This window comes from Chiloscyllium plagiosum, chromosome 5 (assembly GCF_004010195.1).
Source record: "Chiloscyllium plagiosum isolate BGI_BamShark_2017 chromosome 5, ASM401019v2, whole genome shotgun sequence".
Classification (NCBI taxonomy): domain Eukaryota; kingdom Metazoa; phylum Chordata; class Chondrichthyes; order Orectolobiformes; family Hemiscylliidae; genus Chiloscyllium; species Chiloscyllium plagiosum.
Window position 1 is genome coordinate 46,726,417 of NC_057714.1, and position 21,599 is coordinate 46,748,015.

The 21,599-nt window shown below is 41.6% G+C and overlaps 1 protein-coding gene across 7 annotated transcripts in view; it reads left to right on the top strand.

Annotated features, from left to right (window-relative positions):
- The window catches only part of mtrr (5-methyltetrahydrofolate-homocysteine methyltransferase reductase), a 93,545-nt gene that overhangs the window by 39,809 nt on the left and 32,137 nt on the right, over nt 1–21,599 (top strand). For all 7 annotated transcript variants that reach the window (XM_043689981.1, XM_043689985.1, XM_043689983.1 and 4 more), the window contains 3 exons: nt 4,194–4,236; nt 8,389–8,584; nt 14,986–15,104. In XM_043689981.1, coding sequence (XP_043545916.1) covers nt 4,194–4,236; nt 8,389–8,584; nt 14,986–15,104 — 358 coding nt within the window. The remainder of the gene's footprint in view (nt 1–4,193; nt 4,237–8,388; nt 8,585–14,985; nt 15,105–21,599) is intronic.

Sequence of the window (21,599 nt, forward strand, 5' to 3'; positions counted from 1 at the left end):
GTGTGATTTTTAACTTTGTACACCCCAGTCCAACACCGGCATCTCCAAATCATAACTTCAATGGTTTACGATGTTAAAGGTGCTTTGTAAACATGGCACCTTTTTTTTTCAAAGCTAAGGAGAAGTGAAGAGTTTAGGGAGTGAGTTTAAAGGACATGGACTGAAGTGACCAACTCTCCTGTCAGCATCAGTGAGGGAAAGGGAGAAAATGGAAAAAGTTTATGATGTTAAAGGTGCTTTGTAAACATGGCACCTTTTTTTTTTAAAAGCTAAGGAGAAGTGAAGAGTTTAGGGAGTGAGTTTAAAGGAATTGGACTGAAGTGACCAACTCTCCTGTCAGCATCAGTGAGGGAAAGGGAGAAAATGGAAAAAGTATAGGCAGACATGAATGTTGTAAGATTGATGATGTGAAGTTGAGAGATTTGCGATTGTGAATTGGGGTAAGATAGCAGAGCAGCATTAAAAAAATGAGAGCTAGATTTTCAGTTGGATGTATAACGTTATAGCAGCTTGTTTATGTCAGTAAGGATGGACACAGAGTCACAGCCGCATCAACATTTCTGCCTTCATTGCTTCCACCATTTTTGCAGGAAGAGATTGCCAATGGTGCCCAAACTTCAGAAAAAGTGTGCCTGGTCTCAGTTATAATTGAATGATTTGGAAGTTTTAAACTGACCCCTAGCCCTGGATTCTCCCAGAAAAGGAAACCTCCTGTCCACGTCTTCCTGGACATTTACAACTTCTAAATACTCCTGACAGGGAGAGGGGAGTTGTGATCTCACTGAATCTGAACTTAATCAAGGCATATCTGCTGTGAAGAATTTCACAGATTTTCAACTTCCGGAAGGGGAAATTCCTCCTCTGCCTCCTCCTTCTCCTCCGTCCTGACATGCCTGAATGACTCTGAGAACAGGCCGTAGAGTCATATAGTATGGCAACAGACCCTTCGGTTCAACTCAACCATGCCAGTCCTGTTTGGCCAATATCCCTTTAAACCGTTCCTATCCATGTAGCTTGTTCCATGCCCCCTGGCCCTGGAATTTTTCGCAGAAGGAAACCGACCTCTCCACATTCACTTTGTTACCCTAAGAATCTCAAAGCAAGGTTCAGCATGCTACTGAACTCCAGTGTGTACAGGCCCAGATTTCTCTACCTTTCCTCATAAGGTGGTCCTCCATACTCAAAATCACCCTAGTGAACCTTCTCTGGATTACCTTCAGAGAAAAAAGTTAGATTTGAGATTATATCTACTGTTAACTCCCTGGCATCAGTTTTCCACAATTTTTGCTAAAGCAAGAGATAATGTGGATTCTGCATTGGAGCTTGTGCTGATGCAGCTGGAACTTGAAAAGTTGTTTCTTAGTAATTACATCAATAATTGTACACACTCTTGAGAGCTACTTGTTCTCTTGATAGTCTAACTAATTAAATTTGGTTAGTTCTTTGGTTTTGTGCTAAATCTATTTAATCAGTGTTTCATTCAATTGTTTTGGACATTCTTCTCCAACGTTTGAAGGAAATATTTGTGTACTTTCAGACACACCTCATTTAATCAATAAAAGCTCAGAATTTGATCAATAGCAACCAATATAGGTCTATAATTTAAAATGTCAGCCAAGTGCTATGTGACAGTGACTTTTTTTTCTTTTTTAAAAGATGTTAAATGTTACTGAGATTGAACTCTTCATTGCCAATATCACAGAACTCTTGCAACATGCAGTTGTCGCACATTGGAATAAGACTGTAAGATAGCGGAGTAGAATTAGGCCATTCGGCCCATTGAGTTTGCTCTGCCATTTGATCATGGCTGATATGTTTCTCAACCTCAGTCTCCTGCCTTCTCTCTGTAACCTTTGATCTCCTTACCAATCAAGAATCTATCTATCTCAGTCTTAAATACACTCAGTAATTTGGCCTCCACAGCCATCCATGGCAATGAGTGCTCAGATTCATCACCATCTGGCTGAAGAAATCCCTCCTCATTTCAGTACTAAAGGGTTGTCCTTTCACTCTGAGGCTGTGCCCTCTATTCCAATTTAAAATAACTCCACAGAGTGGCTAGTGTTCTGTCACTAGGTCCACTTTTATTTCCACTGGAGAGTCCTTGACACTGGTCCTGCTTTGGCAGAGACAGCTCTGAGTGCTCAGAACCTTTGACACTCCTGTTTGTGTCTGTCAGCCGTTAATCTGGCCCAATCAAGGAACTCTTATTCAGCTAAGTGATTCCATTACAGTCACTACATTAGTCTGTCCTACTAGTGGAAACTACTACTGTACTTGTACTCTATCTAGGCCTCTCAATATTTTATAAATTTCAATAGATTCCCCACCTCATCCTATTAAACTGCATTGAGTACAGGCCCAGAGTCCTTATCCGCCCCGCATATGACAAATCCTTCATCCCCAAAATAATTTTTGTAAACCTCCACTGGACCTCCTCCAAGGCCAGCACATTCTTCCTCAGATACAGGGCCCAAAACTGCATTCTGTGATCTGATCATAGCCTTGTATAGCCACAGTCGTCCATCTCTGCTCCTAGTATTCTAACTCTCTTGAAATGAATGCTGTTATTGTCTTCGACTTCCTATCTAGCAACTGAACGTTAATGTTAATGAATGAGATATGTTTGTCCACTTGCCCACTGAGTGATTGATGGATAGGATATTAAAATGCTTCATGATTCTAGTTGGATGGTTAATAATTCATTCTCCAAATCTCTCAGCAGTTGGTTATGTGAAATAACACCAACACTTCTGCCTGGCATTCACTGAGGACTTTTTTGCTTTCGGACGGTCTTTCACCTCACTTCCACACCATGTGCTTTTCAACCCAGTCGACTAGAGAGACTGCCTTTAGATTATTTGTTCAGATTTCCCACTCAGCATCACTGAAGGCATGTTTGGTTACGAGTTAACTCAATCGTGTGCAATATTAGTTAATTGTCTCTCTTGCATCTTGTTTACTGTGCTGGAAGACAGTTGTTTTGTGTATTATACATCTCTTTGGCATGAAGCAGGTTGTCAGTGCATTTTGATTTTTGCGGAGTTGTTCATCTTGCACAAGTTTAAGTCTCAAAACTACCTTTCAATTCTTCACTCTAGACGAGAGAAATTGGACTTCCTTTGTCTGTGATTGCAAATTGTGCCATCGCCTCTTTGAAATGTCCTGACCACTTTTGCCTATGTGGGAATACAGATGATTGTGAATGGACATTGAAAGCTGGTAGATGGGCGTAGACAGCATCATATTCATGAGCAGTGCAGTGATGTGCCTTCTCTGAAATTTGAAGTTTTGTCTTTGTTTGGAGGGTTTGTTAAGGTAGTTATTTTGTTAAGGTAGTTATTTTTGCAAAGTTAGAGTGCATATACTTGGAAAAGCTTTCTTATTTTTAAACCTGAACTGGAATATTTCCTTTGTGTATCTAACGCAGTCTGAGCATGTCTTAAAATACTTTCCGCAGAAAGCAGACTGTATTCTCTTAATGTCTGAAACCTGAAAATATCATTTATCATGAAGTCTTTGAGATAAAAGTAGCTGTTATTACTTTTTATCAAATGGTTTGGATGTGTTATGACACTTTCTTGGCCATCACATCCTGAAATTGGAGTTAAAATTGAGGCCCAAAGGGACATTACTACTGTGTCACAAGTCCTGTAGAATGGCTGTGTTTAATCTTTAGAATTTATAACTGGATGAACTGTTAAAGATGGATCCTATTTTAATTATTCTCTTTTCCTATCCGACTCCCTCTGCTCGGACATCTGTGTATTTGAGCCTCAAGTGGTCAAAATGCACAATGTATTTTTCAACACTACAATAGGTCTGTTTTAGTTGCAGCCTTTGTGAAGTGATATTTCATTGCTTGGAATATATGGAATTATCTGCTTTTAAGCAAATTCAAATGTAAGACTTCAGAATGCTTTCTCCAATTAATGTAGTCTCAGCATGGCTTACTATTTTAATATTATCCTTCATGGTTTAAAACTTTATTTTGTTAAGGTAGTTAATTGCTATTCTTCACCCATGACTTAACTCCCATGAGGTATCACTCCAAAGAATGGCTAAAAACTTCCTTTTGTAGGCAAATTAATATTAAATTAACTATAAGTGTCAAATAAGAGAGATTAAACATTAATACATTACTTTCTTTCCCATCCTAACTTTTGTTTTCTAAAATCTCTTTTCTGTTTCAGAACATTTACCAAAACTGCAAGTTAGATCCTATTCAGCAGCCAGGTAATGTTTTATATTGTGTTGGCAGTGATGAATGATGTTGTTCTTAGGCGTGATCATCCTCAATAGTCATGAGCTTTAATATCCAAACAAAAAAGGAACATGTTAAACTGAATTGAACAATTAACTGTTTGGAAGATCTTTGTCTTCTACAGTTAAACTCCCTTCTTCTTGCCACTGATCCCATCCCTATCCTGTTCTGTGTTAGCTTTACTGTTTGTTATCACTGCATTCTATTTGACCCAGAACTGAACTTCCAATCCCATAGTTTGTCATGAAGACCACTTCCTTTAATCTTCATAACTTGCTGATGTCTGCACTGCCTTAGCCTATCTGCTGCCAAGTCACTCATTTATATCTGTGGAATAATTGCAGCTCAAGGTAACAGTGCATCTGACCTCTGCATCTTGTCAGCTGTACCAGAATTCAGTGATCTAATACCTTGTTCCTCCATGCTGTACCACATCTATTATCTGCTTTACTATTTTGGCTCCTAGTCCCTCTGTTACTTTTTAAATTAGATCATACAATGTGTTTAGATCTGTTTGTCTCCTTGTCCTTTCCTATCTCTTTAATAACTTCCGCACCCTCCAATAACTCTGCATTCCTTCTATCTTTGTTGTCTTGTGCATTTCAAAATCCCTTTGCGTCACTAATGTCAACTATACCATTAGTAGTCAAAACTTTAAACCTCTTCTATTCACTTTCCAAAGCTCTCTGCTGCTCCACTTCTATCTGCTAATTTGAAACTACATAAACTGAGCTGGAGTTCAAGTTGAGACTAAATGGAAGACTAGCTATTGTGTGAATCCTGTGTGATTTGGTGCTTTTTTTTGGTCAAATGTTCCTTTTACATGCAGAATGTGTGTTTTATAATAAAGCCAGTGACTTTACTGGCCCCTTCTCACATAACCACTACCACCATCGAATGCATTCTATAGACAGTGGGGATTTGGTAGCTATTCACCACTTTGAATCAAAGTACAGCAAGTTCCCACAAAGGAACATTGAGAGCATGTGGTCAGCAGATTTTTAAAAGAAAAATCCAAGTGGACTTTGTGCAACATGTGGATGCACATATCAAAAACCTGTTTCATAAACTGCTGCAACAATATCCTGGTTGGTCTGGAGAAAATAATGACCAGAATAGTGGAGGTGTTGCCGGTGAGGAGCAAAACCACAGAGAATATTTGAAGAGACTCAAGCCCCGACATGGGCAATTTGCATTTAGTGAATCAGTGACACTGAGTAGGAGGGGCGATTAGGGTCCTCCATAAAGGATGATCCATTACTGGATAAGTTCAGAAAGGAAGTCACAGCTCTTCAAAGGTTCACAACTATTGTCTAGAGCAGAGGATGTTTTGGCACCAGTTAATGAGAGAAATTGAGATGGAATGGAAACAAAACATGATTTAATATAATAGTATACTTTAGATCACACTTAATGGAAGACAGTTCAAATTAGAAATAGCTTTTTTTTTCTGAACCAGTCAATCACTATTATATGAGAGTGAGTACCCTAAAAGAACAATCCTTTCTGTCAGTCCTTCGGGAGTTCATTTTAATGACATTTAACAATAATGGATCTTGTCTGTATGACTCCAGTGAATAAGTTAGAAGAAAGTGAGGACTCCAGATGCTGGAGATCAGAGCTGAAAATGTGTTGCTGGATAAGCGCAGCAGGTCGGGCAGCATCCAGGGAGCAGGAGAATCCTGTTCCTTTGATATTGCCTGACCTGCTGCACTTTTCCAGCGACACATTTTTAAGCTCCAGTGAATAAGTACTTTAAATGGAAAATGAATAAGCAAAATTAGGCAAGATATTGAGTATTGAGCAATACTGGGCATTATTAAATACTGAGTTTTTTGAAAAAAAGTCCAAAAGAAATGCGGTTGCTGGATATATGAAACAAAAACAAACAAATTGCTGGAAAATCCCAACAGACCTGGCAATATCTGTGGAGAGAAATCATTTAATGTTCAAACTGCAGTGACCCTTCAGAGCTTATGGTAGCTAGAATAAGGATGGTTTCTGTACGGGAGGTGGGGGGAGAATAAACGATGGGTGGAAAAAGAGCCCAAAAAGAGAGAACCAATTGGACAGACAAAGGAATGGTTAAAGGTCAGTCTGGGGAATAAATAGCTAGGAGAAAGTGAGGATTGCAGATGCTGGAGATCAGTCAAAAAGTGTAGTGCTGGAAAAATACAGCTGGCCAGGCAGCATCTGAGGAGCAGGAGAGTCAACATTTAGAGGATAAGCTGTTCATCAGGGATCAGATGCTGCCTGATTTGGACATGCTTTTCCAGCACCACACTTTTTTTTTTGGGGAATGATTAGCTGCTGATGAGGGCTATTGATGACTGACAATGGGTAGTGTGTGGTAGCAGCCAATGTGATGCCTAGACCTGGTGTGTGGGGGTGGGGGAAAGCATGGGGAAAGGTGCTCTAGCCCTAAAATTGTTAAACTTAATATTACGTCCAGATGGCTGCAGGGTTTCCAAGTGGAAAATGAGGTGTTGCTCTTCCAGCTTGCACTGAGCTTTGCTGGAGCACTGCAGCAAGCCTGAGATGTTGGCCAGGGAACAGGTTGGTGTGTTAAAGTGGCAGGCAACTGGAAGCTCAAGGTCTTTTTGCAGGCAGGACATAAGTGTTCTGCGAAGTGGTCACCCAATCTATGCTTTGTTTCCCCAGTGTAGAGTAGACCACATTGTGAGCAGCCAATACTGTAGACTAGATTGAGTGAATAAATCGCTGCTTCACCTGGAAGGTATGTTTCGTGCCTTGGATGGTGAGGAGGGAGGAAGTAGATGGACAAGTGTTATACATTCTGCGATTGCAGGGAAAGGTGCCGTGGGGTTTCCTAGCTCGTAAAAGGAGTGTAGGAAGAGTGGAGCAGGGTGCCGTGGAGGAAATGGTCGTTGTGGAAGGTTGACACTGGTGTGCATAGAAATGTGTCTAGGAGTGGCGTCCTGCTGGAGGTGGCCGAAATGATAGCTAATGATCCTCTGGATGTGGATGCTAGTGGGGTGGTAGGTGAGGACAGTTGGAGGAGGGATGAGAGGAGTGAGGGCTGATGTGCGGGAGAACAGCTGGACCCAACTGAGGTTCCTGTCGACCACTGCTGGGAAATCCTCGGTTGAGGAAGGAGGTAGACATTTCGAAGGCTCCCTTATCAAAGTTAGCATCATCAGAACAAACGTGCTGGAGACAGTGGAACTGGGAAAATGGAATCGAGTCTTTATAGGAAGCAGGGTGTGAGGGTGTGTAGTAAAGGTAACTGTGGGAGTCGGTTGGGTTGTAACGGATACCAGTGGCCAGCCTGTCTCCAGAAATGGAAACCGATTTCAAGGAAGGGGAGGAGTCGTAGATGGAGCAGATGAAGGTGAGAGCAGGATGGAAATTGGAAGCAAAATAGATAAGCTTTCTCAATTCCCGATGAGTGTGTGAAGCGGTACCAATGTCATCAATATACTGGAGAAAGGGTTGTGGGTGGGGGCTGGAGTAGGGCTAGAACAAGGAGTGTACCTCGCACAGCGACAGGTGTAACTGGGGCCCATGTGGGTACCCTTGGCCACCCCTTGACCTTAAGAAAGTGAGAAGAGTTAAGAGAAATTGTTCAGGGTGAAATGGTGGCTCAGTAGTTAGCATCGCTACCTCACTGTACCAGGGACCCAGGTTCGATTCCAGCCTCCAGCAGCTGTGTGAACTCCACACAGACATCCTCTCCATGTCTGCATGGGTTTCCTCTGAGTGCGCCAGTTTCCTCCCAGAGTCCAAGGATATGCAGGTTATGTAGATTGAGCATGCAAATTTCCCATAGGGATGTGCAGGCCAAGTGGATTAGCCATGGTAATTGCAGGGTTGCAGGGATAGGATGGGCTACATGGAGGGTTGATGTGGACTCGATGGAGCGAATAGTCTGCTTCCACACTGTAGGGATTCTGTGATTCTAGGACAAGCTTGGTCAGATGGAAGAGGGTGGTGGTGTGTGGGGATGGCTCAGCTCATTTTTCCAGGAAAAAGCAGGGAGCCCTGCAACTATCCTGATGGGGGATGGACCTGTAAAGGGATTGTATATCTACAATGAAGAGGTTTTCCAGTAATTTACATTCTTGTATCGGATACTCAGTTCTATATTTAAAATTTCTTTACAGTTCACCCAAGTATCATCCTGGTAAACTTCATTTTGTTTTCAATATTGTGGAGTTCCCGTCCTGCCCGGAGAAGCCTGTAGATCGAAGAGGAGTATGTACAGGTTGGCTGGCACAGCAAGTTACACCAATGCTTCAAAACTGTGAGAACGAAACTATAATTGGTGACTGTTTGTCGAATGGCTTTGAATTGCCACAGGTACGTAGCATTTGATAACACCTGAAAGTGAAGCCTTGCCTCCAGTGCACTATATTCTGACTCAGTTTGGCAGTGATATTCTTGTTAACTCTGTTTTTCATTAGACTGTTGAAATAAATTTGCAATCTTTGTTGCAAAATGCAAACTAAGTTTGTTTAAAGCTCCAGTGAAGAGCTCCACTTCCTGCTATGCTAGGAGTACAACCCTTACACAGAGCAGCAACATGACAGGATACATGTGCTCTGTGCCCTTATTTACTTTTTTAAACTGCTGACAGACCCAGTCATTGAAAGGGAATAGTGTGTCTGCATTATGGATATGGGCATGACAAGTTGTCCATGGAACCAGGTCAGTGATGTGAAAGCATCTGAAACAGAGGGTTGCTACCTTTTTTAGGCTGATCAGTTCAGGTGTTTGGAAAGAGTTGACGACGTCCAGGCAGTAGAAGTGCTGTCGGCAGTCTTCAAACAGCAAGAGCTTGAGAGAAACAGAAGGCAGTGGTAAGTCACTGATTCTTTGTTGGAGAGGCAGGAACAGCCAATAAACCTATCTCCTACAATTAAAGTGATGCTTTCAGCGCTGGATAACTTGGGCTTCAAGTCATTAGAGTCATAAAGCACGGAGGTAGGTCCTTTGGCCCAAACTGGTCCATGCTGACCAAAACATCCATCCATACTAACTCCATTTCCCTACACTTAGCCCATATCCTTCTGAACCTTTCCCATCCATGTATTTTGTCCAAATGCCTTTTAAATGTTGATAATGTACACGCCTCAGCCACTTCCACTGGCAGTTTATTCCATATGCGTACCACCCTCTGTGTAAAAGCATTGCCCCATAGGTTCCCTTTTATTCTTTCCCCTCTAACCTTAAACCAATGCCGTCCAGCCCTCTATTTCCCCAAACCTTGGAAAAAGAGTGAGTGCATTCACCCTATTCGTGCCTGTCATGATCCTATACACTTCTGTAAGATACCCCCTCCGTCTCCTACACTCTGAAGAAAACAGTCTGAGCTTGTCTAACCTCTCCTCATAACTCAGTCCCTTGGGTCCTGGCAACCTCATTATAAATTTCTTCTGCACTCTTTTTCCAGTTTAACAACATCCTTCCTATAGCAAGGTAACCACAACTGAACACAATATTCCAAGTGTGGACTCACCAACGTCCAGTACAACTGCAACATAATTTCCCAACTTCTATACTCAATGCCCTGACTCTTGAAGGCCAGTGTGTCAAAAGTTTTCTTCACTGCCCTGTCTATCTGTGACTCCACTTTCAGAAAACTGTCCACCTGAACTTCAAAGTCCCTCTGTTCCTTAAGGCCACACTATTTACCATGAAGCTCCTACTTTGATTTGACTTTCCAAAATGCAAGACCTCATGCTTATCTATACTGAACTCCATTTGCAATTTCTTTGTCCACTCCCCAGCTGATCAAGGTCCTGCTGCCATTTCTCTTAACCTTCCTCACTGTCCACGATACCACTTATTTTAGTGTCACTTGCAAACTTACTCTATTTACCATGAAGCTCCTACTTTGATTTGACTTTCCAAAATGCAAGACCTCATGCTTATCTATACTGAACTCCATTTGCAATTTCTTTGTCCCCAGCTGATCAAGGTCCTGCTGCCATTTCTCTTAACCTTCCTCACTGTCCACGATACCGCTTATTTTAGTGTCACTTGCAAACTTACTAATCATACCTTGTACATTCTCATCCATATCGTTGATATAGATAACAAACAGTCATGGACCCAGCACTGATCCCTGAGGCACTCCACTAGTCACAGGCCTCCAGTCCGACAAGCATTCTTCCACTATTACCCTCTGCTTCTTACCATCAAGGCAATTGTGTATCCACTTTGCCAGCTCTCCCTGAATTCCACGCAATCTAACCTTCCAGAGCAGCCTACCACTTGGAACCTTATCAAAGGCCTTACTGAAATCCATGGACTACATCTACCGTCCTGCTGTCGTCAACCTTCCTGGTCACTTCTTCATCAAAGAATTCTAACAAATTTGTAAAGCATGATCTCCCATGCACAAAGCCATGCTGGCTGTTCCTAATTAAACCCGGTCTTTCCAAATGCATGTATATCTTATCTCTCAGAACCTTAAGTAACTTACCTACCACAGATGTTAGGCTTACTGGACTACAGCTCCCATATTTTTCTTTGCAGCCCTTGTTAAATAAGGGCACAACATTCGCTACCCTCCAGTCTTTCAGGACCTCACCTGTGGCTAATGATGATGCAAAAATATCAGCTGTGGCCACCGCAATTTCGTCTCTAGCCTCTTGCAGTGTTCTTGGATATATCTGGTCAGGACCAGGAAATCTATCCACCTTCGTACATTCTAATACATCCACCATCTCCTTTACTGCGATGTGGACTGTCCCCAAGATATGGCCACTAACCTGCCCAAGTTCACAGGTCTTCATCTCTTTCTTCACAGTAAACACAGGAGGATTCATTGAGGACCCCGTCCATCTCCTGCAGTTCTATACGTACGTGACTACTTTGTTCCTTGAGGTTCTATTCTGTCTCTCATTATTCTTTTTCCTTTAATAAACTTAACTTCTTTGGATTCACCCTAATCTTCTCAGCCAAGGCTATCTCTTGCCTCCTTTTTACCCTCCTGATTTCCTTCTTCAGGGTTTATTGGAGTCCCACATGTCATTTGGTAGCTGAGGGTGAAGAAAGTCCATGCCCAGTACTTGCTTGCTGTAGCTGATACAGAGAGACTGGATTCCTGCGAAATCTAGGGCAGTACCACCTAGTTGTCTACATAAGAGCCAGACTTGTGCTGGCAATTAGAAACAGAAGTGCTGTTTCTGAGAGCCCAGTGGGACATGGTCTCAGGAGAGATTTGAATACTGGAAAGTGAGCAATTACTGAGCAGTTTGAGTTGAAGTTGCTTTTGAGGCAATTTCAAGGCTGGATCATCAAAATCAAAGAATTGGAACCCATTGTGAAGGAGGCAAAATTTTAATGAGACCAATGTGACCCACTGTGACACTAACAGCCTGTGGGTTGCTGAGAAATCCTTGTGACCTGTCTTTATTGTATCTGCTATTTGATGTGCTCTGTAGGGTGTACAATCACAGTTTATTTGTTAACCCATATCTATCCTGTTAGTTCTGGATGCACAGGGAGTATGAAATTGCTTTCCTCTTAAACTGATGTAACAAAGATTTATTTATTCAGTACTGTGGAATCTTTTGGCATTATTCTCTCAGCAAATGCTGGAAATCTCAAATTTTTACCTCCTTTGATTTAAAAAGAAATTGATACTAGTCCTTGACCAGATTGAGACAAAAGTGTAGTGGTCTCATCTGGTTCCTCATAATTTTCTGCACCCCCTCCCAGGCCCAGCTTCAGTTTGCTTTGGTATCAGCAGACCACTGGTTTAGACTGGTCAGATGTACAGAAGATGGGAACCAAAAATATTTGACTGGATTCCAAAGCCCCAATCTTGGTACTGGACTAAATAATGGTCTAGAGTCTGGAGCTACCAGCAGTGGGACCCTGGAAGATGGTGATCCATTAACTGGCTGCCTCCCTTTACAGTTAGGCCTAATGAGCTTCGAGCGGGCCAATAGGAGACCGATCAGCACTGGAAGGATGGGCACACTGAACTTTGGCAATTGGAATGTCTGATTTTAGACAGGAGAATGCAATGGCACTTCAAGATAGAGATGCCGTCTGAAAATGTTAAAATAAAAGTGTTTGCCAATGCAGAGGGAAATTCCTACCACAGAGCTAGCTGTGACCGCAGCCATGACCATCTTGCAATCCCATGCAGCCACCGATGGGAGGGTGGAGGATGCGACGGTTATTATTCAAACAACACGATCAAGTTATAGTCCAACAGGTTTATTTGGAAGCACTAGCTTTCAGAGCACTGCTCCTTCATCAATTGGTTGTGGAGTATAAGATCATAAGACACAGGATTTATAGCAAAAGTTTACAGTGTGACATAACTGAAATCATATATTGAAAAGACCTGGATTGTTTGTTAAGTCTCTCATCTTTTACAATGAACATATTGGTTTCAGTTCTTTCGTATGTAAATTCCAGAACTTTTTTAAAATTGCATTCTCAAGTGGACTTTCACAATAGGTACCGTGTCGGCCCAGATAATGCATTGAAGGTGTGAGGCTGTCTGTGCCCCAATGTTCAGACTGATTCTAATCTAAAAAAGGGATTTACAGACTCTTATGTGGATTCATGCGTGTTTTGAGCAAAATAAAATGTAATTCTGCAAGTAAAACTTTACCTCACAAACGTATTGTGGGTGTGTGTATGTGGGGGGGGGGTAGGTATGAGTGTCTGTGTGACTGTAAAGGGGTATAAGTCTGAGAGGGTGCGTCTGAGTGTGGGAGTGTATGTGTGAGCGTATGAGGGAGAACTTGTGTATGAGAGAGGATCTGTTCAGGTGAGGAGGATCATGACGAGCACTTGGAAGTACTCAGGGATGCCCTCATAAGAAGTGGGTATGATGCTCAACTCATCGACCACCAGTTCCGAAGTGCCACAGTGAGAAACCATAATGACCTCCTCAGGAGACAGACATGAGCTGCAGCCAACAGCGAACCCTTCAATGTCCAGTACTTCCTAGGAGCTGAAAAACTGTGGCATGTTCATTGCAGCCTGCAACACATTACCAATGAGGATGAACACCTCGCCAAGACCTTCCCCACACCTCCACTTCTCACCTTTTAAACAATCCCCAAACCTCAAACAGATCGTTGTCCACAGTAAGCTGCCCGGCTTTCAAGCCAACACCATACAACTTTGTCACAGTAGATGCTGCAAGACATGTCAGAGTGTCGACACGGATACCACCATTAGATGTGGGGACATCATGTGACAGGTACTCGTGTGACTCAGCCAACATTGTCTATCTCCTATGCTGCGGGTAAGGATTCCGTGAAGCATGGTCTATTGCTGACACTAGGCAGAGGCTCCGGCAATGGATGAATGGACACTGCACAACAATCAACAGACAGGAGTGTTCCCACCCAGTCAGAGAACACTTCAGCGGTCTAGGACATTCGACCTCAGACCTTTGGGTGACCATCCTTCAAGGCGGACTTTGGGACGGGCAACAATGCAAAGTGGCCGAGCAGAGGCTTATAGCCAAGTTCAGTCCCGTGGGGATGGCCTTAACTGGGACGTTGGGTTCAAGTCCCACTACAGGTGACCCCACTGCACCAGACAGACACCGACTCGTGCAGATCTTCTCTTGTATGCTCACACGTACACTCACGCACCTTCTCAGAGATTTACAGCCCTTTACACTCGCACTTGCACTCACATACATACACACAAACACACACACACAAACACACTCTCACAGACAGTCATACCCCCCCCCCACCGTGCGCACACCCACATATGTTTATGGGGTGAATTTGTACTTTTAGAATTTTATTTTGCTCAAAAACTGCAATAATCCATGCAGGATTCTGTAAATCCCTTTTTTTAAGATTAGAATCAGTCAGAACATTGGGACACAGCCTCTCATGGGGCACCTCACATCTTCAATGCATTACCTGAGCTGACCTAGCACTATTGTTAACATTCACATGAGAATGTAATTTTAAAAAAAATCCAGAATATTTTTATGAAACAACTAAAACCTACATGCCCATTCTAAAAGATGAGAGATTTAACAAACAATCCAGGTTTTTTTCAACATATAATTTCAGTTACATCACACTGTAAATTTTTGCTATAAATTCTGTGTTTTACAATCTTATACTCTACAACCACCTGATGAAGGAACAGCGCTCCGAAAGCTAGTGCTTCCAAATAAACCTGATGGATTATAACCTGGTCTTGTGTGATTTGTAATTTTGTACGTCCCAGTCCAACACCGGCACCTCCAAATCATGATGATTATTGTTAGTTGGAGTGCTGGATCACCCAGTCTGATGCCATGAGGCTATTTCCATTTACCAGCTAGGATTTTGTTTCAGTGGGTGAACTGCTAACTGCAGTAATACAGTTGGTATTCACTATGGCCTTAATATTAAGGGGAATAAATGGTTACTGTTCTCACCATTCTGAAATGGTCCAAGGTGGGGACATGCCAGAAATCCAGCATTGAGATTTTAAAGATGTCAGGGCAGGGGGAGAAAGCGGGAATATGGTGTTGAGATAGATGATCAGTCATCATCATTTTGAATGGCAGAGCAAGCTTGGAGGACTCAATCCAGCATTTCCTCCAACAGCAGGAAACTCCACACCCACCCAGCTCTCCCACCCCCTTCCAAAATCAGTCTCACTGTCTTGGAAATAATTTTTTTTGTTTAAAATTCTTCTCATACATTTTATTTCAAATTCTGGAATTGATCTTCTGGATGTTGAACTACTGAATAAACTTTTTTCTGCAGGCATCTATCTTCAGTCGGCAAAACCCATTTTTCCATCTACCTGCTGTTACGGCAGCTCCTATTATCATGGTGGGTCCTGGAACTGGGGTTGCTCCCTTCATAGGTTTTCTGCAACACAGGTATGTGACCTGTTCTTTATATCAGTACCAATGCTTTTTTTTCTTTAAAATAACAATATATGGAAGTGTGTCATGCTCTTTAGCAAATTTTAGAGGTTGATTGTTTCGGATGAAGGAAAAACTGGGGATTTTGTTTTGTTACTGCAGATACCTTTTCTCTAAACTACTCTGTTTGCTGTGGTGTTGTGTGTGTGCAACAGTGCAGAGGAACCTTTTTTTTATCCAAATATCGGATTATCTGGCAAGATCACAAGGTTATCCGCCATACAATTATCCAGAATTTGATTAACTGAATGAAATACTGCCTAGCGAGTTTTGAGAAGCTTTGTAGCTTAGGTTGAGGTTCTGGATGTAGGTTTGCTCACTAAGCTAGAAGGTTCACTTTCAGATGTTTCGTCACCATACTAGGTAATCTCTTCAGTGAGCTTCCGGATGAAGCACTGCTGATGATTCCTGCTTTCTATTTATATGTTTGGGTTTCTTTGGGTTGGTGATGTCATTTCCTGTATGATGTCATTTCCTGTTTTTCTCAGGGGGTGTTAGATCAGGTCAAAGTCAGTGTTTGTTGATACAGTTCCGGTTGGAATGCCATGCTTCTAGGAATTCCCGTGCCTGTCTCTGTTTGGCTTGTCCTAGGATAGATGTGTTGTCCCAGTTGAAGTGGTGTCCTTCCTCATGTGTGCGTAAGGATACTAGTGAAAGAGGGTCATGTTGTTTTGTGGCTAGTTGATGTTCATGTATCCTGTTTACTACAGGAAATGACATCAGCAACCCAAAGAAACCCAAACGTATAAATAGAAAGCAGTGAGCTTCGTCAGGAGGCTCACTGAAGATGTTACCTAGTATGGTGATGAAACATGTGAAAATGAACCTTCCAGCTCAGCGAGCAAACCTACATCCAGAAATACTGCATACCTGTGTCCTTTGGATAATTGAGGTTCCTCTGTGTATTTGGATCAAGCAGATTTAGAGGATGCGTGGTTATTAACGTTTAATGCTGGTAGGGCAGAACCACTATCTTATTGACAGAAGGTGAAATGGTGCAAAGATACCCCTTTGCTTGAGGGAATAAAGCAGTCTATAGAAAGGAGAGGGTGTGTAAATAATCTTGTTTTCCAGTGTGTGCACTTGCTATTTGATGGCATCTTCTATCCTTGTGACTGCCCCAGCCGGGATACAATGAACATAATCAGCAGCTGCAGGAAAGGCAGCATAGAATGGCACTATGGCTTAGTGGTTAGCATTTCTGCCTCAACACCAGGTACCAAATTTTGATTCTAACCTTGGCAACTGTCTGTGTGGGTTTCTCCCCACGTCTGTGTGGGTTTCCTCCGGATGCTCAGGTTTCCTCCCGCAGTTCAGAGATGTGCAGATTAGGTGGATTGTCCAAGCTAAATTGACCATAGTGTCCAGAGCTGTGCAGGCTAAGTGGATTAGCCATGGGAGATGCAGGGTTACAGGGGATAGGGTAGGTCTGGGTGGGATGCTCTTTCAAGGGTTGGTGTGAATTCAATGCACCGAATACCCAGCTTCCACACTGTAGGGATTCTGTGATTCTAATGCAGTTGTTGGGGTGGAGGACAGGTGCAGGGTGTGTGATTTTTGTTGGCAAAGATAGTATGAGAGAGAAGGAAAGCAACAAGTAAAACAAAAGAGACAGAAGTATCAGAAAACCATGCTCACTATTTTTATTAGCAACACTGAATCTCACAACCCAAAAGGAAAATGTTCCTTCTCTGTTACTAATAGTCTGAAAATTTCTCCTGTGTTAGTATTATCTAGTTCCTTCATGAACGTTATCATTAAATTTATTTAACGCACTCTTTTAGTTAGGCATTCTGTATCATAACTCTCTGCATGCATGGAAAAACATCTTCCTGTGCTTCTCTCTGAGGAGAACTTGACCAGAATCCTGATGATCTTTTGCAATGCGAGAAGTTTGCCTATTTGATAGTTAGAATGTAACTCACGTTTTGTTGCAGCTTATTTTCCTTGTGAAGATCAATAAGAGTCCATGCCCAAGAATTCTAGTTGTCATGAAACAGCATGGTAGAATTGCATTTCGAAATGAAGTAATGTACTGAGATAAATACAGGTAGAAGTTTCTAAGTATTAATGACATAAGTAATAGTGGCTTGTTTCTCTTCCTCCTGTGGGATTGCTGGTTGTGATATTGTCAGACTATATTGGATGTTTCAAGTAGCTTCCCTGACATCTAGAGTAAGGATGTTAAAGAGCAACAGATTTGAAGGGCTCTGCTCTTCCATTTTATTTCAAAGTCCATTTTTAATACATTGTATTTAGTGAGTGAGGAATAGAGATTTGCAGTATTCTGCAAAAATGAATAGCTGATGGGCTTCAGGTATCAAATGAAGTCTGAATCTCAATATTATGCATTACTGCATTTCTGTACTTATATCTGAGTTGTGTATTGAAAAACAGTTTTAATATTTATACACAGTCACTGCGATCTGTTTGAAGACTCACACTCCTTTCAGTTTAAGAAACAAAGTAAAGTCATGGGATGACTAGTACATTTCTGGATAACAAATCGAAGCATTCTGCAAATTAGTATGAGAAGCCACTGTTCCTTTCGGAGTAAAGACATTTTTGTATCCATCTGGGTTATGTGCTCATGCTCTGAGACTTCATAATGGAGAAAATGAATAACTGCCATAATCCCTCTGCTCCATACTTGCTGATCTTGGCTGTCACAATGGTTGAGCCCCAATTGGAGTTAGTGACATTGCAATTGAATGCAAAAAGGAAGATATTTGTCTCCTCCTTTTGTTGTTCTACCTACATCCAGAAAATAAATCTACAATTTTTCATTTGATTTACATAAAACTGCAGTAAATCCTTAAACTTTGTACCAATGCAGAAATGTGTCATACAATTTCTGTAAAGATGAATAATTCTTGAAAAGAAAGCTGAATATCTTGCCAATATCCATTGTATTTGGCACTATCGCTGAGATAAATGGAATAAATTCAAAATAAATGTAACAGTTTAAAGCCCAGGGATCATCAAAACTGTGATTAGCCATTTCTGTTGTTTTGCCAAATGTCTTCTGTAATACCTTGAACTTTCTCTGGCTCATTGAGGAATGTAGAAGAGCATGCCAAGAGTGGCATCAGGAATGCATAAAGTTGCCTTGTCAATTTGTTGTTCTTGTTATGATTCCAATCCAGCATGAGAATGCAAAAAGCACTTCAACTACCTGCAGTGCTGATCTCCTCCTGAGTTCTCCACTATGACAAAGGTAATCTTTGGCCAATTCAATTCACACCATGTCAAGTTGTGTAGTGAAGTGGTTACAGCAAAGGCTATGTTGTAGTACTGAATATTTGCGTTCTGAAACTGGTTATGCCTCTAGTGAAGCTAATCCAGTCCAGCTATAACACTGGCATTCATCTGACAAAACAGAAAATTGCTTAGATATCTCCTGTCTAAAAAGCAGGACAAATACAATCTGCCCAGTTATTGCCACATGAATTAACTCCGCAGCATCAGTGAAGTGATAAAACATGCTCTCAACATGGATACCATACAGCAGTCACTGACTGATGATCTGTCAGGACTATTCCACTCAAAATTTCATTACTGCGGTGATCTAAACTTGGAACTGGTAAGATTTCGGATTCAAAGGCCACAGGTACTGAGTTAGGCAATTGACTATGCTTAAGTCATTTTAAGCATTTATTAAGAAGCATCAGTTTAGATATAATTGCCTGAGCTAGTTAAAGGACACAATCCATGACAGGTGAGGGTAGTTAATTCATATGAGGATGACTAGACAGTTGGCACAATGTACAGATTTCAGTAGCTAATGATGGTAGCATCTTGCTCTCTACCAAGAGTATTGGGGAACTTTTCCCCTAGGTCTTCCTGCAACATTCATGGTCCATATTTCATCTGAAGAAGGCAGCTGCCTAACTAGCACTAACATACATTTTTACTTCTGGGGATGTGGTAGTTTACACTGTCAATCATTTGTGTTTTCTAACCAATGAATATAGGACAGGAACCCAGATGTCAAGATGATCACCATCCTCCCTCTGTCTATCACTTAGCTTGAGACCAGCTGTTTATTTGGCACTGTATTGGGGGTCATTTCCTGGTTCTTTGTAAATGCTTGCATGGTTAAGTGGGTATATGAGGTCCTGCCCGACCAACGTAGGAATGCCAACATAAAGCCTGAACCAAGAAACCTTCATGTTTCCAGGGAGTGTTTGTCTCTGAGATGATCTAATGCTATGCATATTAATTCCTAAGTATTTCTATGCTTATTTTAACAATTGTGGCAAAATTTCTTACAATGTAAAAACATAAGTGGGAGCCGTAATCAAAACTCTATCAAGCTTAATCTTGATTATGCATAGCAGAAGTTCACCAATGTTAGTTAGAAACCAGCTTCCAAACCGTCAAACACTCCCATCAAGAAGGACAGGACAGTAGCATGATGGGAATGCAACCTGAAAGTTCCTCTCCAAGCTGCAGACTATACTGACTTAATGTATCACTATTCCTTCAGTGTCATTGGGTCAAAATCCTGTAATACTTTTGTCCGCAGCACTCAGTATACCTAAACCAGATAGACAGCAGCAATTGAAAACGGCACCTAACTATCTCCTAAAGGATAATTAGAGATTGAAAAGCAGTATTGGCATTTTCAGCAACACCTGTATCCCACGCATGACATTTTGAAAGATGTGTTCAATTAAATCATTAATATATGCCACAAATGGCAAGAAACTATAAACCGAGTGACTTGGAATACCACAGGAAGCTGTTTCTCGGGAAATACTGAACATGCTGGTTCCCAAAATGAAACCTGGATCAAGCAATCATGTGTTTAATTTATCCAGTTGGTTAATGTGGCGGTTAGTCATTGGAAAATATTCACAGAAGGCTGTGTAGGTGTTTTTAACAACAAACATAAGTTTGTTACACTAAGGGAAAAGAAAACTACAAGTAAGTTTACGTATCTTATCACATACCACAAAAGTTTCAATCTGTTTCCCAAGGCCATTCTTTTGCACATACACTAATTCCAGAGAAACTTCACTCCTGTTTCAACCCTTTAGATTTTTACTTAATTGACTCTACCCAGTTTTTTTTTCTCATTAGACTACAGGAACAGTTTTATGATTCCTTTCCGAGTCCACTGGCATGAACCTTGCATACTAGGCTTACGTGTTTTTCTGTTCTAGCGACCTGACAACTTCTGCCCCAGAAGCTCGATAAACTAAAATGCTTTGAATCGGATGATTGGTTTCCATGAACCCACAACTTGATTACGTCTGCTAGGAGAAGCCTTCGTCCTGGTTCTTCTGAACTGGCACCTTGATCCTTCTGTGCTGAGTGAAAACCAACCTAATGGATAATTGTCTGAGATATGTGAGATTAGTGTTCTGGAGAGCTCAGATGCTGGCTGGGTAGGAGATAAGGCGCCAAGTGGATAGAAGATTATATAGCAAGGGGGCTCGTTAGGCGATGGTGTTAGGGTAGATGAAGGTGAGTGGATGATATCAGTTTTGGTGGAACTAGTGCTGAGCAGTGGTGGTTGATGGTAATGGTTGAGGCGTATTGATGGTTTGGAAGAAGTTTATGTAGTTGGATTTTAGAGAGAGATTGGGACTTCAGTTTAATAGTTAGGCAGGAGATAGACTAGGTATTTAATAGTCTTAACTTATCCTGAGGAACATTTTACTTAATATTAGTGGAACCCTCTGAATTCTCTGATTTTTAAAGAGATGCTTTCATTGGGTTCCAAACATAGGGGAATTATTGAGTGGATTCTCCAAGTTCCTGAGCAAAGCCTTTAAATGGGGGTTCTGCATTGTCCCCTGCACAATTCCCATCGATGTTTAAATGTGATCATCTGGCCATTGGAAAATATGTGCCAATCTAGTATATGTGTTACACACCTTTCATCATAGAATCCCATATGCTTCAAAGAGACCATCTCTCATTCTTCTAAGCTCAAGAATATTGGCTCATTTACTTGGTCTCTTGTTTAGGGACAATCCTCATACCAAAAACCAATCAAGTGAACCTTTGCTGTATCATCTCCAACAAAAGCATATCCTACACTTCAAATATGGAAACAATTTGCCCCCAATACGCCAGATGTCTTGTATTATTGCAGCTATGTTCTTTTTGTATACTTGTCCAACCTCCTTGTATTAATGTACAACGGTCAGTTCCAAACAAGAGTCATACCGATCTTAAAATATTGGATCTATATCCCTCTGCAGATTCTGCCAGTCCTGCTGAGTTTTTCAATACAATATTTTGTTTTTGTTATGCCATAGTTTCTGTCTGGACATGGCTCATGAAGCAAAGTCTAAATGTTGTTAATCACAGCAGACCGTCCACCCCCTCCACCTCCTCCAAGACTTCTGTTTCCCCAGCCCCCAATGCCTCATCTTCACCATGGATGTCCAATCCCTCTACATCTCCATCCGCCATGACGAGGGCCTCCAAGCCCTC